Consider the following 18,416-nt stretch of genomic DNA (forward strand, 5'->3'; position numbering starts at 1 on the left):
TGACATCGTGTAGATGGGGGGGGGGGGGGGGGTGTATTGTATACACTGTTGGGTGACATCTGTGTAGATGGGGGGGGGGTGGTATTGTATACACTGTCGGTGACATCCCTGCCCTTTCTTTGTGTGTGATCCCCGCTGTCCTGTGGGATGTCTCGCTGCGGTCTCGTCGCATTGTGTCATGTGCCGGGACGTCTTCTGTGTCGGGTTTTCACGCTTGATCCTCAGTATTTTATAGAGGTCACAGGTTGTAGAAGAAAAGAGTCCGGGTGATAACATTGTGCAGCGCTGGATGATTGGAGTTGTAGTTCGTACAGTTGTGACACTTGTGTAAAAGCAAGTGCTGGGAAAAAAAGGTGATTAATAGGCGTTCAGGAGGATGAGGGTGGGTAGTCTAAGGAGAGGGATTATAGTAATGAATATTGAATAATAGGAGGAGTAGTTCTTGTCTTGGTCATACGGTTAGGAATGTATCAGGTATGTTACGTTGTTATAGGAAGGTATCGGGGAGATGTTACTTTGTTATAGGAAAGGTATCGGTGATGTTACATTGTTATAGGAGAGGTAATGGGGGATGTTACGTTGTTATAGGAAGGTATCAGGGATGTTACTTTGTTATAGGAATGTATCGGGGGGATGTTACGTTGTTATAGGAAGGTATCGGTGATGTTACATTGTTATAGGAAGGTATCGGATGTTACTTTGTTATAGGAATGTATCGAGGATGTTACGTTGTTATAGGAAGGTATCGGTGATGTTACATTGTTATAGGAAGGTATCGGATGTTACGTTGTTTATAGGAAGGTATCAGTGATGTTACGTTGTTATAGGAAGGTATCAGTGATGTTACGTTGTTATAGGATGGTATCGGTGATGTTACGTTGTTATAGGAAGGTATCGGTGATGTTACATTGTTATAGGAAGGTATCGGGGATGTTACATTGTTATAGGAAGGTATCTGGGATATTACATTGTTATAGGAAGGTATCAGTGATGTTACATTGTTATAGGAAGGTATCGCTGGATGTTACATTGTTATAGGAAGGTATCAGTGATGTTACATTGTTATAGGAAGGTATCGCTGATGTTACATTGTTATAGGAAGGTATCGGGGGATGTTACGTTGTTTATAGGAAGGTATCGCAGATGTTACATTGTTATAGGAAGGTATCGCTGATGTTACGTTGTTATAGGAATGTATCAGGGATGTTACGTTGTTATAGGAATGTATCAGGGATGTTACATTGTTATAGGAAGTTATCGTGTGATGTTACGTTGTTATAGGAAGGTATCGGTGATGTTACGTTGTTATAGGGAGGTATCGGGGATGTTACATTGTTATAGGAAGGTATCGGGGATGTTACGTTGTTATAGGAAGGTATCGGGGGATGTTACGTTGTTATAGGAAGGTATCGGGGATGTTACGTTGTTATAGGAAGGTATCGGTGATGTTACGTTGTTATAGGAAGGTATCGGTGATGTTACATTGTTATATCCAGTGATATTTGCTGCTTATAGTTGCAGATGTAGTTGACATTAAATATTGAGAGTAGTAGTTCTCCTTTTAGCTGCACACAGAAGGTAATAGGTTAAAGGGGGTTCTCCGCTGCCCCAGCGTTCAGAAAATTTTGCTCCAAACGCAGTAGAGCAAGCGGCGGGGGTTGTGATGTCACGACCACGCCCCTCACGACAACAAGCCCTCCCCCTCAATTCAAGTCTACAGGAGGGCCAACGCCCCTCCCATAGACTTTCATTGGGGGGGGGGGGGGGGGGGGGGGTGGTGATGTCACATCTCCGGCCACCTAGAGCTGGGGCGGTATGATCAAATATGTGTATCACGGTATTTTTGTAACTTATGGCAGTTCCACGGTATATAACGGTATTTTTCCCTCCTCCCCCCCCCCCCCCCCCTTCAAATCGTGTGACCCGCGAGCACTGTTCTGCTTCTCCCACCCCCCCCCCCCCCCCAAGTTAATTATCAGCCCAGCTCTGCGCTGTCCCCATCGGGGTAAATACTCCCACAAGCGTTGCCCCTCCTCGTCCTGCTGTTTGTTGCGGACGCCGGCGCTGACACTCTATATCTGTATCACTATGTGCGGGCTGCAAAAGATAAACTTTAACTCACCGTCCTATGTCTGCCTCAAGCTCCAACTGGGGACGGGAAGGCCGGAGAGCCGCAGCGATGTTCCGCCCATCCGGTGATAGGCGGAGCCGGTCGGCTTCTTACATTGACGCTCATCTTAACACCGGCCGAGCGTGGGGATCAGCGCTCTCGCTGGTGATAGGCTGACGTCTCTCCAACTTTCCTGTCCCCAAGAAGCGGGTCCGGATCCACCGGGGAACGTAGGAAGGTGCATTAAAGTTGATCTTTTGCAGCCCGGGCATAGGGGTACAGCGTACAGTATGGAGGGATAGGGGTACAGCGTACAGTATGAGAGGGATAGGGGTACAGCATAGAGGGATAGGGGTACAGCGTACAGTATGGAGGGATAGGGGTACAGCGTACAGTATGGAGGATAGGGGTACAGCGTACAGTATAGAGGGAGGGGGGTACAGCGTACAGTATGGAGGGATGGGGGGTACAGCATACAGTATGGAGGGATGGGGGGTACGGCGTACAGTATGGAGGGATGGGGGGGTACGGCGTACAGTATGGAGGGATGGGGGGGTACGGCGTACAGTATGGAGGGATGGGGGGGGTACGGCGTACAGTATGGGGGGTACGGCGTACAGTATGGAGGGATGGGGGGTACGGCGTACAGTATGGAGGGATGGGGGTACGGCGTACAGTATGGAGGGGGGGGGGGTACGGCGTACAGTATGGAGGGGGGGGGGCACGGCGTACAGTATGGAGGGGGGGCACGGCGTACAGTGGGAGGGGGGGGCACGGCGTACAGTGGGAGGGGGGGGCACGGCGTACAGTGGGAGGGGGCACGGCGTACAGTGGGAGGGGGGGCACGGCGTACAGTGGGAGGGGGGTACAGTATAGAGGGAGGGGGGCACGGCGTACAGTATAGAGTGTCAGTGCCAGCGGCCACAACAAACAGCGCTTGCGGGTGAGATGTGATTAGTTCCCCGATGTGGGGACAGCGCAGCGCTGGGCTGATAATTAATCCCTGAGGGGGAGGGGCCAAACCGGTATTGCGGTATGGGGAAAAATTCATATCGTGCAGCCCAAACATTTTGTTATTCAGTATGAGCCGGTATACCGCCCAGCACTACAGCCACCCGCACCTAATGTTCTAAATGAACGTCGGGTGCTGCACAGATAGTGGGGGGTCTCAGGGACCCCTGCAATCATATCTTGGGATAGGGGATAAGATGTCTAGGGGTGGAGTGCCCCCTTTAATGAATGGCTCTACATAAGTGTCGCCCTTCTCCCGTCATTCATCTCCACCCTATAAACTCCACAGATATAGTCTGCGCCCGCTCCGCTGTCCGGTCGTTGTGGGGATTTGTCACTTGCAGATGATACTTAATGAGATGAGCGGCGCCCCCCCCTGGTCTGTGTCGGATGTGATCAGGTGATTCCTTGGATACATATGTTGGACATCACTTCTCTGGCTCTTCGTCCCCTGCAGATGATTTCTCATTTAGTCTTAATCTTTGATCAGATTACCGCACTTCACTCCCTGACATTTGGACTATTTGGCCCCTGGGCCGTCTGTCCTCTCAGATGAGCGGATGGTGTAGGGGGGTGATGGGCTCCTATGATGTAGACATTACAGCCGTGCGCTCCGCCGCTGCTCGTACACGCATCGGATTTTGTGCGTTATTTGTACAATGGTTTTTACATTGGCGTAGTGCTGGTATGTAGGTGCAGCAGAGCTGTGTGTATGGAGGGTTAGGAGTAAATATAGATACATAAATGTGTATTTGCCTTTTTAAATGGCGATGGTGTGTGGTAATTGTGGCACAATCATAATTTCTTTCCGATCGCTGTCACCGCGCACATTGCTCGCTATGTTTCCTTTGTACTATGGAATCTTTTTCGTATATAGAGATTGTTTTATAATAAAACATTCTGCATCGCTTTAAGGGGAATCTGTCAACCAACTTGGCCCCGTTTTACACAAAATATTTTTATTACTTAACGCTTTGCTAAATTGGGCGGGACTCATCTCTAGGTGGGTGTGGCTTTGTTCAAAGGTGGGCGTGGCCTCATGGATTTATTGAAACTTTAACTAAAATCTACACCAGCTTCTAGGCCCTTGCTCCTCGTGGGCGGAGACTTCAGCTAAGGAAAACCTAAACCTTAGACATGTCACATTTATTGGAGGACTGTATAATCCAGTGGTTTTTTTTCCCAACCACTGTGCCTCCAGCTGCTGCAAAACTACAACTCCCAGTATGCCCGGACAGCTGTTGGCTGTCCGGGCATGCTGGGAATTGTAGTTTTGCAACTGCTGGAGGCACCCTGGTTGGGAAACACTGGCCGTTGGCTGTCCGGGCATGCTGGGAGTTGTAGTTTTGCAACTGCTTGGAGGCACCCTGGTTGGGAAACACTGGCCTTTGGCTCTCCGGGGCATGCTGGGAGTTGTAGTTTTTTGCAACAGCTGGAGGCACTCTTTTTAGAAAACACTGGCATAATTTTATCACCAGAAGGATTTTACTTAAAGCGGTACTCCAACCTCATTTCACTTATCCCCTATCTTCAGGGCTGATCGTAATGCGACTTATAAACCGATCAGTGAAGAGGAGTGTCGTGCGTTTCGATACAATTAATAGGCGGCGTATATAAAATCTATATTACATTGCTTTTGACCTGCGACAATGCGTGATCAGTGGCCTGATAAGTATTACATATTTTATTTACCTTCTAGGCATCTGGATTATCGATAATTTACAAAACAATTTACACGAGTATTTAGTTACATTTTACTTATGTATCTATTATGTTCCTTTGTCTTTTGCATAGCGTAGTTTTTTGGAATAAATCTTGCTTTGTTGAGGATAGAAAAAAAAATCTTTGTGCATCTTAGGATATGTACACACGGCGGAATTTCCGAGTGGAATCTGGTGGAAAAATTCAGCTTGATAATTCCATCCACCGTGTGAATTTAGCCTTATAATCCGCACCTGAGCGCTTCCTTTCTGATCAGGCAAAGCACTAATATAACCTTGTGTCATAGATGTGTGTGCAGCAGTGGTGTGTGTGTATGTATGTGTATATAATATGTATGTGTATGTCCAGCAGTGCTGGTTATGTGGGTATTGCAGAGCTGGTGTGTGTATGTGCCACTGAGTTGTAAATTTGTGTATGTATGTGCAGCAGAGCTGTGTGTGTGTGTATGTATGTGCTGTAGTGTTTGGCATGTGTGTGCAGCAGAGCTGTGTGTGGTGTGCAGCAGAGCTGTGTGTGTGTGCAGCAGAGCTGTGTGTGTGTGTGCAGCAGAGCTGTGTGTGTGTGTATGTATGTGCTGTAGTGTTTGGCATGTGTGTGCAGCAGAGCTGTAGGTATGTGGGTGCAGCAGTGCTGAATATGTGGGTATTGCAGAAGTGTGTGTGTGTGTGTGTGTGTAACTGAATTGTATATTTGTGTATGTGCAGCAGAGCTGTGTGTTTTTGTGTATATGTTGGGTATGTGGATGCAGCAATGCTGGGTGTGTGTATGTCCCAGCAGTGCTGAATATGTGGGTATTGCAGAGTTGTTTGTGTGTGCAGCAGTGCTGGGTATGTGGATGCAATAGAGCTGTATGTATGTATGTGCAGCAGTGCTGGGTATGTGGATGCAGAAGAGCGGTGTGTGTGTGTGTGTGTATGTATGTAACTGTAAGTGCTGGGTATATGGATGCAGAAGAGCGGTGTGTGTGTGTATGTATGTACTGTAGTGCTGGGTATATGGATGCAATAGTGCTGTATGTGTTTGTGTATGTATGTGCAGCAGTGCTGGGTATGTGGATGCAGAAGAGCGGTGTGTGTGTGTATGTATGTACTGTAGTGCTGGGTATATGGATGCAATAGTGCTGTATGTGTTTGTGTATGTATGTGCAGCAGTGCTGGGTATGTAGGTGCAGCAGAGCTGTGTGTATGTAGCGTTAGGTGTAAATATAGATACTTAAAAGAATGTATATTTGTCATTGCATCTTCTGAATCAGTTTGCTCGATAAGGACAATGACCGGGGTGGTCACAACATTTATTTTTTATCTTACAAGGGCACAGTTGGGCCAAATAAGTGTCGAAACTTCTTCTCTGCAGTTCGTAACAATTATATCCAGGGGTATAAAGGTCTCCGATTTTTGATGCTTTTCAGATATATCCACCCATGTTGAGGGCTTCTTGCTGCTGTTATAGCACCTCCTGTGGCTGTAATTATTCTGCCTCTCCTCGTCTCTGACTTTTCTTCCTTTTTCTCCGCAGGTTTCCATGTAAATGCAGCAGAGGTTTCAATGCAGTTATCGTCCCTCATCCGGCCGCAAAGACTTCCCTCGCTGCTGCTCTCCAGATCTGTGGGAACCGCGTCCTGTGACCCGTTCTCTGTCCTCCGAGCTGACACAGGAGCCGACCCAATGCTCAACAGAAAGCTGGGCTGCCAGGGGTTTGGGGCGTCAGTGGCCGCGATGACCTCCTTCCCCCCACAGAGATACCATTACTTCCTAGTGCTGGATTTTGAGGCTACATGTGACAAACCCCAGATCCATCCTCAGGTACGGTGGTCACATGACTGCGGCTGCGCAATGATACAAATAAAAATAATTCTTAGGTCATGTAAATGTGAAAAAGAAACTTTATAATCAATTTAGTGGAAAGTTTACCTGCTAAAGTAGATTCTGTACTCAAATTTGTAGCATAATTTATAGTAAATCTTACGAATGGTGGGACGCCAGACCCCTACAGCAGAGCCCCACCTATCAATTATATAGGGATAAGATGTCTAGGGGCGGAGTACCCCTTTAAAGGTGTACTCCGGTGGAAAACTTTTTTAATTAACTGGTGCCAGAAAGTTAAACAGATTTGTAAATTACTTCTATTAAAAAAAAATATTAATCCTTCCAGTACTTATTAGCTGCTGAATACTACAGAGGAAATTCTTTTCTTTTTGGAACACAGAGCTCTCTGCTGACATCATGACCACAGTGCTCTCTGCTGACATCTCTGTCCATTTTAAGAACTGTCCAGAATAGGAGAAAACCCGCATAGCAAACATACGCTGCTCTGGACAGTTCCTAAAATGGACAGAGGTGTCAGCAGAGAGCACTGTGCTCGTGATGTCAGCAGAGAGCACTGTGTTCCAAAAAGGAAATAATTTACAAAAAGCACCGGAGTGCCCCTTTAATGAATGGAATCGTAATAATTAATAATAATAATTTATTTTATTTATTGATTTCTTAAGACGTTAAAGGGGTATTGCAGGAAAAAACGTTTTTTTTTTTGTTTTTTGTTTTTTTTATATTAACTGGCTCCAGAAAGTTAAACAGATTTGTAAATTGCTTCTATTAAAAAATCTTAATCCTTCCAATAATTATCAGCTGCTGAAGTTGAGTTGTTGTTGTTTTCTGTCTGGCAACAGTGCTGTCTGCTGACATCTCTGCTTGTCTCGGGAACTGCACAGGGTAGAAGAGGTTTGCTATGGGGTTTTGCTTCTAAACTGGGCGGTTCCCGAGACACGTGTCATCAGAGAGCACTTAGACTGAAAAGAACAACTCAACTTCAGAAGCTCATAAGTACTGAAAGGATGAAGATTTTTTAATAGAAGTCATTTACAAATCTGTTTAACTTTCTGGTGCCAGTTGATATATAAAAAAATTTTTTTTTTCCTGGAATACCCCTTTAAGATCTCTGCAGTGGTCTGTAATAAAGCTGGTGCAAAACTACAACTCCCAGGGGAAACATTGGCTAAAAGTTTTTCTGGGTATGCTGGTAGTTGTAGTTTTGCAACTGCTGAAGAGCCGCAAGTTGGACACCCAGGCGGAAATCTATCAGATTTATCAAATTTTTGTGTAACGTAAAACCTGCTTGGCAAGTGTGGGGCTATTTTTTATTTATTTATTTATTTATTTTTTGTTGCGGCGCAAAATAAAAAAATTAAAAAAATTAAAAAATTAAACTCGCACACATTCTTATGCCAGCCGGTCACTGGAGTAGAAGTAATTCTTGCTTAAGTGATAAATTGTGGGTACCCGCTAACCACACCCACTGGAAGGGTGCAGTAATAAAAATGGCAAAGCCGATCGTGTGAAACTAGCGCCAAATTATATAATTATTTCTGGTTCAATAGTTTCTAATGAAGAGTATTAAAGTACAAGTTAATACAAATAAACAGATAAAATGACACATAAGATCTATCGCCTGCTGTGTTGTCCGTTGAGGAGTAAATTGCGTCCGAGGTAAGGAAAGTAATTGATACAAATATATAAAATGCTCAATATCTAGAACAAATACAAAAATAATAGAATTAGATGATTTTAGTGCGGCGCCAAAAAATAAATAAATAAAAAAATAATGCGCACACAATTTTGCGCGCCATCAGTTGATGATCCGCTCCCTCCCCTCAGTGTTTCCAAACCTGTTCGGCATAATGGGAGTTGTAGTTTTTGCAACAATGTTTCCAGTCTGGACCACACAGGTCGGGAAACACTGGTCTATAGTGTTGGGTACTAGCGCAATATTTGCCATAATGGCGGCTCCCTGCCCCAGGGGGTCACGTCTCCTTGTTTGGAGATGTTTGGGGGTTCCCCTATAGCAGTGATTTCCAACCAGTGTGCCTCCAGCTGTTGCAAAACTACAATTCCCAGCATGCCCGGACAGCCGTTGGCTGTCCGGGCATGCTGGGAATTATAGTTTTGCAACAGCTGGAGGCACACCGGTTGGGAAGCTCTGCGCTATAGTATGGGGGTCCTTCCTGCATTCTCCATCTTTAGGGATGAGGATCCGCGTGAGAACTCCGAATAAGTATCCAGGATTATTACTTATCACGTTTCCTTCTCCGCACCTTTTTGTGTAAATGTTTCTTGCGACAGTAAAATGTAACAAAGTAGCAGATTTCCCAGGGAGTCGCCCGTTGCGCCGTCCTGCGTCGCTGCCGCCGCCGCCGCCCTGAGAGGCTTCGCTTTTCATCTGTCATGGCAGAGATCAGCAATTAGAACGTGAGGAGCCAAATGCCACACATGACCCGCAGCACAAGGCGGCTGACAAACAAGGCCGGACAAATCGACGGATAATTTATAAGCTTTGCCCTAAAATCTAATTATTTGGCAATTTGAATTTCTCAGGCGGCCGGAGCGCTGCAATAAATTTAAGGCGCCATAAATTATTGAGGAGTCGCTGCCTGTGGTGTAAATAAAGAAAAAAAAAGATAAAAGACGACGATTCCGGGCGTAGTACGTCGGCTCCTAACTAAGAAGATCTGTCAGCCGTCCGCTCTGATTGACTCTATGGACACAATGGCGGATCTTCACCGGCGTCGCCGTCACTGCAGCCCGACCGTCAACTAATGCAAATATAAAGAAATAAATAATGTATATAATGTGATGTCACAATATCTGATAGTACAGGGGTCCCCCACCTGTCACCGTGTCCAGGCGGAGAGTGAATGGAGAGACGGCGGCACGTGTGCGCCTCCATTCACTTCTGTGGTTGTTATGGAAACAGCTGAGCGGCTGCGCGTCCGTTCTGGGAAAACCCCCGACATATAATAAAAAAAACTATCCGTCAAATTCTAATACAAATCCGGAATCTGTTAGCAGCATTTGTTTAGGTGTAAAGAAAGAATGGAGGTTATATTCATTGCTGGGAACCTAAAAGATCTTCATAGAAACATAAACAGGAAACTGAACCTATTATATATATAACCCCGACTGTATCCATAGAAGACCGGTGTAATACTGGCCCCACCAGCAGAATAGTGAGTACAGCTCTGGAGTATAATACAGGATATAACTCAGGATCAGTACAGGATCAGTAATGTATGTACACAGTGACCCCACCAGCAGAATAGTGAGTACAGCTCTGGGGTATAATACAGGATATAACTCAGGATCAGTACAGGATAAGTAATGTAATGTATGTACACAGTGACCTCACCAGCAGAATAGTGAGTACAGCTCTGGAGTATAATACAGGATATAACTCAGGATCAGTACAGGATAAGTAATGTAATGTATGTACACAGTGACCTCACCAGCAGAATAGTGAGTTCAGCTCTGGAGTATAATACAGGATATAACTCAGGATCAGTACAGGATAAGTAATGTAATGTATGTACACAGTGACCTCACCAGCAGAATAGTGAGTACAGCTCTGGAGTATAATACAGGATATAACTCAGGATCAGTACAGTCACGCCTCCTCCCATAGACATGAATGGAGGGGGGTGTAACGTCACAAGGGGGCGTTGCTTGACGTCACTTCTTCATCTCTGGAGCAGCGCCTGTGACAGAATGCCGGATGCTTCACGGAGATCATGGGGGGTCTCGGCGGCATGACCCCTGCAATCAGGCATCTTTTCCATCTTATCCCCTATCCTTTCAATAGGGGGTAAGATGTCTAAGGCCGGAATACCCTTTTAATAGGAGTTGTAGTACAGGACATGGCGGTCATTAGTTTCACAAGCTGGAGTTATTGTTTTGGTTTATTTGTGTATCGGCTCGATAACTGTTCTCTACACTGATACATTGTAACACAGATCTGTCCTGTACATTTCCCTTTCTGATACAATATAATGGCCGCCCGTCACATGCAGGATCTCGTCCCCTCCATCCAGGAGTGATGGTTTCCTGCAGGTCGCGTCGCTCGTCTTCTTTGTATCTCATCTTTTCGATATGGTCAGGACTCGGCTGCCATGTTGGATTTTCCAGTGTCCTCTCATCCTCTCTGCGCAGGACTCCTTTCTTCTCTATTTAGATGTGACATTTCGTATTTACCCCGGATGTCATCTCATAATTTCATAACACAGTAAGGACTCGAAAAAAATTTAATCAAGAGCGAGATGAATTGAACCTTCAGAAGGTCCTAACACTTTGTCTCTATTAGCCGGACCAACAGGAGACCCCTCCCCCGCTACCCCCCTCCCTACGGAAAGTTTAAATGAAAAGTCCCATCATTTCATTGTGCCGCAGAATAATACACTTATAATAGGCGGCTGACGCGGTCCTCACTGCTAGAAGGCTGGATGAATAGGAAAGTGGATACTAAGGGTTAAAGCTGCCTCCGTCACTGATCAGTCTGGGCTGTGTTCACACCGGAGGGTAGAACGAAGGTGAATGTGTGTAATAAGATGTAGTCTAATGAACCCAGGATTTCCTGCCTGTCTCCCATGCCAGTACTTGCCAAGCCTTAAAGGGGTACTCCGCCCCTAGACATCTTATCCTCTATCCAAAGGATCAGGAATAAGATGTCTGATCGCGGAGTCCCACCACTGGGGTCACCCGTGATCTCCCTGCGTCACCCAGCGTTCGTTTAGAGCATCAGGTGCAGTGCCGGAGGCTTGTGTCGTCACTGTCGCACCCCCTCCCATAGACTTGCATTGAGGGGGCATGAACATGACTTTGCGAGCCTCTGGCGCGGCACCCGACGAAGGCTCTGTACACCCCGGACAAGCAGGGCTCTGTACACCCATGACAAGCGGGGCTCTGTGCAGGCTCCTGGGTTGTCAATCTTCCTAATGTGTTAGCCCGTAGTCACAGAGCCTTACTGTACAGAGCCCCGCCTATCCTCAGTGTACAGGGCCCCGCTTGTCTTCACAGTACAGAGCCCCGCTTGTCTTCACAGTACAGAGCCCCGCTTGTCTTCACAGTACAGAGCCCCGCGTGTCTTCACAGTACAGAGCCCCGCGTGTCTTCACAGTACAGAGCCCCGCGTGTCTTCACAGTACAGAGCCCCGCGTGTCTTCACAGTACAGAGCCCCGCGTGTCTTCACAGTACAGAGCCCCGCGTGTCTTCACAGTACAGAGCCCCGCGTGTCTTCACAGTACAGAGCCCCGCGTGTCTTCACAGTACAGAGCCCCGCGTGTCTTCACAGTACAGAGCCCCGCGTGTCTTCACAGTACAGAGCCCCGCGTGTCTTCACAGTACAGAGCCCCGCGTGTCTTCACAGTACAGAGCCCCGCGTGTCTTCACAGTACAGAGCCCCGCGTGTCTTCACAGTACAGAGCCCCGCGTGTCTTCACAGTACAGAGCCCCGCGTGTCTTCACAGTACAGAGCCCCGCGTGTCTTCACAGTACAGAGCCCCGCGTGTCTTCACAGTACAGAGCCCCGCGTGTCTTCACAGTACAGAGCCCCGCGTGTCTTCACAGTACAGAGCCCCGCGTGTCTTCACAGTACAGAGCCCCGCGTGTCTTCACAGTACAGAGCCCCGCTTGTCCACCATCACTTCCTGTATTTGGACTCCTCATAGATACACATAGGCAATAGCTGCAGGGACAAAAATATACACAATTTTTTTACCAAAGTATATTCTACATATAATAGTATTATCTACATTATATAAAAAGTTTTTGTTGACGACCAGTACACTTTAATGTTCACTTCTTCCTATATTTTAGATTTTGGGGGGTCAGCTCACACTACGGAAATTCTGTGAGGAATTTTCCACTGTGGATTTGCGCCATTCAGTGTGCCGGGATCAGTGCTTATGGCAGCAGTGCTGCAGTCATTGGGGCCCTTCTTTAGACTATAGTGCAGTTTTTGGCGTTTCCACGAGGATTTCTGCCGGAACAATGAACTTGTTGTAAGTTCCGTTACAGAACTGCCTTAGTGTGAACAGAGCAGCAGAATCCCATGAGATAAAGCGAAGCATGCTGCAAGCGGAACCCGTGCGGAAATTGTGTAGTGTGAACAGGGCCGATTAATCGTAGAAAATAGACTAAACTTACTAAACTATTTTATCACTTTGTGATGAGGTTTTGTTCACATTACGTGTTTCTGCACATGTTTTGCTATGTATTATTTTTGCACAAACAGTATAAGTGATTTATTACTTATTCGGCATTAAAAAAATATGGCGGAAATCCAGTACTTGGCCAAAATGAATAGGAGTTATTCTGGGAGGGAATATAAAAGTCTGATTACTGGCAAATTCACGTGTAAATTACAACCGGCAACAAAAATCCATCGATTCCGGCTTTTGTGCCGCGGTGGTGTTATGTCACTTATTGTACTGGGATCATATTGGTCGTCATTAGAGCCTTTTATGTAGTTACCGTGTAGCTCTAGCTTTACATGACTACCATTGAGATGATTTGCAAGGGTGGGATCCCCTTTAGGGTAGGTCGGAGTGTTTCTGGATTCTTCCGCTGTGGATTTTGCTGTTGCTGATTTACAGTTTTCAGCAAATTTTACACTGAAATCCATTAAATCCAAGATATTGCTTAGATACTGATTTGTGGATAATTAATTTTTTTTCACTGTGAATGTGTCCTCTGGAGCAGCTGTCCTTCCTGGCCCATAGAGAGTCCCGACGCTCAGGGCCCCTGTTATGACACCCTCCTGTCTTATATACAGGATATGCGCGGGGTTGGTCACTAGTGTAGACCTGATTCTCGTACACGGCCGGTCGGGATGTGACTCGGCTCCTCCTGTCCCGGGAGACGCTCGGCAGAGAACTCACATCTTCTCTTTACACAGAGATAATTGGAGCAGAAAAATATCATCAATCTCTGAGACAATAAATCAAACAGAATCATATTAGTCCATTAAAGGACAGTTCCATAACATTGAAGCCCGAGACCGTCCTCTTCATCAGTCTCTTCCATTTCCCAACCTTTCCACTTTGATCTAAGTAAACTAAATATAAAGTGCAGCACTTGACCCCCGGTGCAGCGGGAGCGGCCGGCAGTGTACACGTCACGCCTGCTGCAGAACCTCATTGATTATTTCCCCTGGAGCGCTCCGCAGGAGGCCGACACACCGCGATTTACCATCACCAGGAAACAAGATGTGCAATATATCTGTGGTAATATAAATGCGCGCCGCCCCTGTGGTAATGTGAGATCTGTATTTACTAATGGGGTCTTAGCGGAGAGCAGTAAATCGTGGCTGACAGATATCTGTGCGACGCTGCGAAGAACCGGAGGGAAGATGAATCGGAGGCATTATACATTAATATGGAGGGTCACTTATCTCCATACACCTCCCCCGCCGCTTCACAAAATCACACCACTTTCACTGCCTTTACAAAGTATTCAGACCCCTTTAATTTTAACAGATTTTATTATGTTGCTCCTTGTTCTAAAAAGTTCTAGTTGTCCAGAGCTTTCAGACTGATACTGAGATGCGGGGCCATTAGTGTCATCACTAAGACGGGGGCGCTGGTGGCATCACTGAGACGAGGGGCGGCTGGTGGCATCACTAAGACGGGGGCGCTGGTGGCTTCACTGAGACGAGGGGCGGCTGGTGGCTTCACTGAGACGAGGGGCGGCTGGTGGCTTCACTGAGACGAGGGGCGGCTGGTGGCTTCACTGAGACGAGGAGCGGCTGGTGGCATCACTGAGACGAGGGGGGCGGCTGGTGGCCTCACTGAGACGGGGGGGCGGCTGGTGGCCTCACTGAGACGGGGGGGCGGCTGGTGGCCTCACTGAGACGGGGGGGCGGCTGGTGGCCTCACTGAGACGGGGGGGCGGCTGGTGGCCTCACTGAGACGGGGGGGCGGCTGGTGGCCTCACTGAGACGGAGGGGCGGCTGGTGGCCTCACTGAGACGAGGGGCGGCTGGTGGCCTCACTGAGACGAGGGGCGGCTGGTGGCCTCACTGAGACGAGGGGCGGCTGGTGGCCTCACTGAGACGAGGGGCGGCTGGTGGCCTCACTGAGACGAGGGGCGGCTGGTGGCCTCACTGAGACGAGGGGCGGCTGGTGGCCTCACTGAGACGAGGGGCGGCTGGTGGCCTCACTGAGACGAGGGGCGGCTGGTGGCCTCACTGAGACGAGGGGCGGCTGGTGGCCTCACTGAGACGAGGGGCGCTCAGGCTCTCAGCTGAGAAGTGATACAATTGTATCCAGTCTAGACAATGCTCTGTGAGCTAAACATCCTGGACTCCAGACTGATAAGTTATGAAACTTGAAAAAGCCCTAAATAAATGTGAAGATAAATAAAAAATGTTTTGTTTCATTTTGTGAGGATGTAAAACAATCTGCTGGATTACAAGACTTTCTGGATTACAGGAGTTGTTCTGTGTATAAATGTTCTAGGGCTCTGTTCACACCTGCAGTACCTGATATAGTCCTCTCCACATCCCGCCCCTCCCCCATCTTTTCTGTTTATCCTTCTCTCTGTATAGTGACTGTAGGGGCTTCAGCCAGGGAAGGGTTAACCCTCTCTTAATTGCCTTCCCGGGTTGTAAAAAATGTATGAACGCGCTCATAAAAGTGTCAGCAAGTAAAAATGTTTGCTTTTGGAGGCTTTGATTAAATTTTGCAAACAGTTTTTGAATATTAAGGAGCCGTCGTTATCAGTTGCGCCGTTTTAAATGCAGAAACTGGTGACATCAGTCAACGGCCGCATTTACATAACCCCGGACGCGGCGGCGCTGTAAAGAAATATATATAGAAATGGCGGCTCATTGCTATGCGTCTTTATTACAGAGAACTGACCAATTAATCTTCTGAAGGCACAAAACAAATTGTCGCTCCGCGTCACAGACACAAGGGACATAAAGAATGGCGCAAAGTAATGATGGTGCTTTTTATCTGCTCCGGCCTCGTGCTGTTTGTTTTATCTCTTCACCGTTTGTTGCGCAGATACTATCATTACCGTCCATCGGCCTCTTATTGTCAGGTCATGTGATCAGTACAGGACATAGAGTGACATACGTGGGGGGATGCGCAGTGATTAATATGGGGCCCCCCATGATTTTATACCTGCGGCTCCGTCGCCTCTCGCTGTAATAATCCAGATGAGAAATCATTTTCTTCTTTTCGAAGTTGCTTCTTTTGATGTCAGAACAATTAATGTGTCCACCGAATGAGATACAAAGTAACTGGTGAAACGCGTCGGATAATTCTGCATCTGGGAAATAAAGAACACGTGAGATGTAATCGGCGCCTCACGCAGTTCCGCGATCTTCGCTCCTTGGCTTTAATGAGATTTTCTTGTTATACAAATAAAGTTTTAAAACTTTTCTATTAGACTTTTTGCGTTTTAATATTACCCTTTTTAAGATCTCTGCTTGCTGTCACAGAATAAGAATGTCTTTACATTCAGAGAAATTACCCTCAGCTGAAATCAGAACAGAACTGAAGACATTTGTATCCAGTCTAGACAATGCTCTGTGAGCTAAACACCCTGGACCCCAGACTGATACATTGTACATAGCTAGTCCTGCTCTCAGCTGAGAAGTGATACAATTGTATCCAGTCTAGACAATGCTCTGTGAGCTAAAAATCCTGGACCCCAGACTGATACATTGTACATAGCTAGTCCTGCTCTCAGCTGAGAAGTGATACAATTGTATCCAGTCTAGACAATGCTCTGTGAGCTAAACATCCTGGACCCCAGACTGATACATTGTACATAGCTCGTCCTGCTCTCAGCTGAGAAGTGATACAATTGTATCCAGTCTAGACAATGCTCTGTGAGCTAAACATCCTGGACTCCAGACTGATACATTGTACATAGCTAGTCCTGCCCTCATCTGAGAAGTGATACAATTGTATTCAGATTTCATGTGGATTACAGAATACGGTCGGATTTCGTTGTGTACTCCTGCCCTCTGAACACATGCGTTTTTTTACAGCGCTGGTTTCCATCCTTTATCTCTCCAGCTGTTCCATGCACCTCGCAGAATGTCCAGACAGCCATTGGTAACATTATTGTATCCGCTAAAGAAAGAACCACAAATAGATTAATGTTGTACATGTCAGCGCTGTCATGTGACCTCAAGCCATAACCAAACACATCTGCAAGCTCCTCCCCACTGACTCCTTTAGTTATAGACACACCCCCTAGACTCGCTCACACTGATTTCAAATGTTGTGAACAACTGGTGGAGCTGCTGATTGGAGGAGCACTGCTGACGGACGTGGTCACACCCCTAGAGGGTATCACCAGCGCCCCCCGGAGGCTGCACGGCACTGACCATTGTGCTGCTCACCAGGCAGAGAACTATGTGGAGCTGCTGTGATGAGTCCTCCATGGCGCTCGGCCTTGTCCCCGGCAGATCGCTCAGTGGGAAGCCTCTAATAAGCGGCTCTGTGCACAATCACATGGAAGACGTCCACGCGGTCGGATGCGGCGGCGGTGAATAATGAGCGCTCACCATTAGGAACCTTTTTATGATTTCTGACAATTTATATAAAATACTGAAATACTTTATAAATCATCTGAGAAGAAGTTTTCATGTCTCCTGTAATCAAAGCCGTTAAAGATCTGCGCTGACCAGACGCCATCACGTGTTCTTATAGAAGGTCTGCACTGATCAGATGTCATCACGTGTTCTGTTATAGAAGGTCTGCACTGATCAGACGCCATCACGTGTTCTTATAGAAGGTTTGCACTGATCAGATGCCATAACGTGTTCTTATAGAAGGTCTGCACTGATCAGACGCCATCACATGTTCTTATAGAAGGTCTGCACTGATCAGACGCCATCACATGTTCTTATAGAAGGTCTGCACTGATCAGACGCCATCACATGTTCTTATAGAAGGTCTGCACTGATCAGACGCCATCACATGTTCTGTTATAGAAGGTCTGCACTGATCAGACGCCATCACATGTTCTGTTATAGAAGGTCTGCACTGATCAGACGCCATCACGTGTTCTTATAGAAGGTCTGCACTGATCAGACGCCATCACATGTTCTTATAGAAGGTCTGCACTGATCAGACGCCATCACATGTTCTGTTATAGAAGGTCTGCACTGATCAGACGCCATCACGTGTTCTTATAGAAGGTCTGCACTGATCAGACGCCATCACATGTTCTTATAGAAGGTCTGCACTGATCAGACGCCATCACATGTTCTTATAGAAGGTCTGCACTGATCAGACGCCATCACATGTTCTTATAGAAGGTTTGCACTGATCAGACGCCATCACATGTTCTGTTATAGAAGGTCTGCACCGATCAGACGCCATCATGTGTTCTGTTATAGAAGGTCTGCACCGATCAGACGCCATCACATGTTCTGTTATAGAAGGTCTGCGCCGATCAGACGCCATCATGTGTTCTGTTATAGAAGGTCTGCACTGATCAGATGCCATCACGTGTTCTGTTATAGAAGGTTTGCACTGATCAGACGCCATCATGTGTTCTGTTATAGAAGGTCTGCACTGATCAGACGCCATCATGTGTTCTGTTATATAAGGTCTGCGCCGATCAGACGCCATCATGTGTTCTGTTATATAAGGTCTGCGCCGATCTGACGCCATCACATGTTCTCTTATAGAAGGTCTGCACCGATCAGACGCCATCACATGTTCTTATAGAAGGTCTGCACTGATCAGACGCCATCACGTGTTCTTATAGAAGGTCTGCACTGATCA

General features: G+C 46.9%; 1 protein-coding gene across 2 annotated transcripts in view; it reads left to right on the top strand.

Moving 5' to 3' along the window:
• The window catches only part of ERI3 (ERI1 exoribonuclease family member 3), a 248,152-nt gene that overhangs the window by 20,361 nt on the left and 209,375 nt on the right, over window positions 1-18,416 (top strand). For both annotated transcript variants that reach the window (XM_056533152.1, XM_056533151.1), the window contains one exon: window positions 6,359-6,645. In XM_056533152.1, coding sequence (XP_056389127.1) covers window positions 6,359-6,645 — 287 coding nt within the window. The remainder of the gene's footprint in view (window positions 1-6,358; window positions 6,646-18,416) is intronic.

Source organism: Hyla sarda, chromosome 7 (assembly GCF_029499605.1).
Source record: "Hyla sarda isolate aHylSar1 chromosome 7, aHylSar1.hap1, whole genome shotgun sequence".
Classification (NCBI taxonomy): domain Eukaryota; kingdom Metazoa; phylum Chordata; class Amphibia; order Anura; family Hylidae; genus Hyla; species Hyla sarda.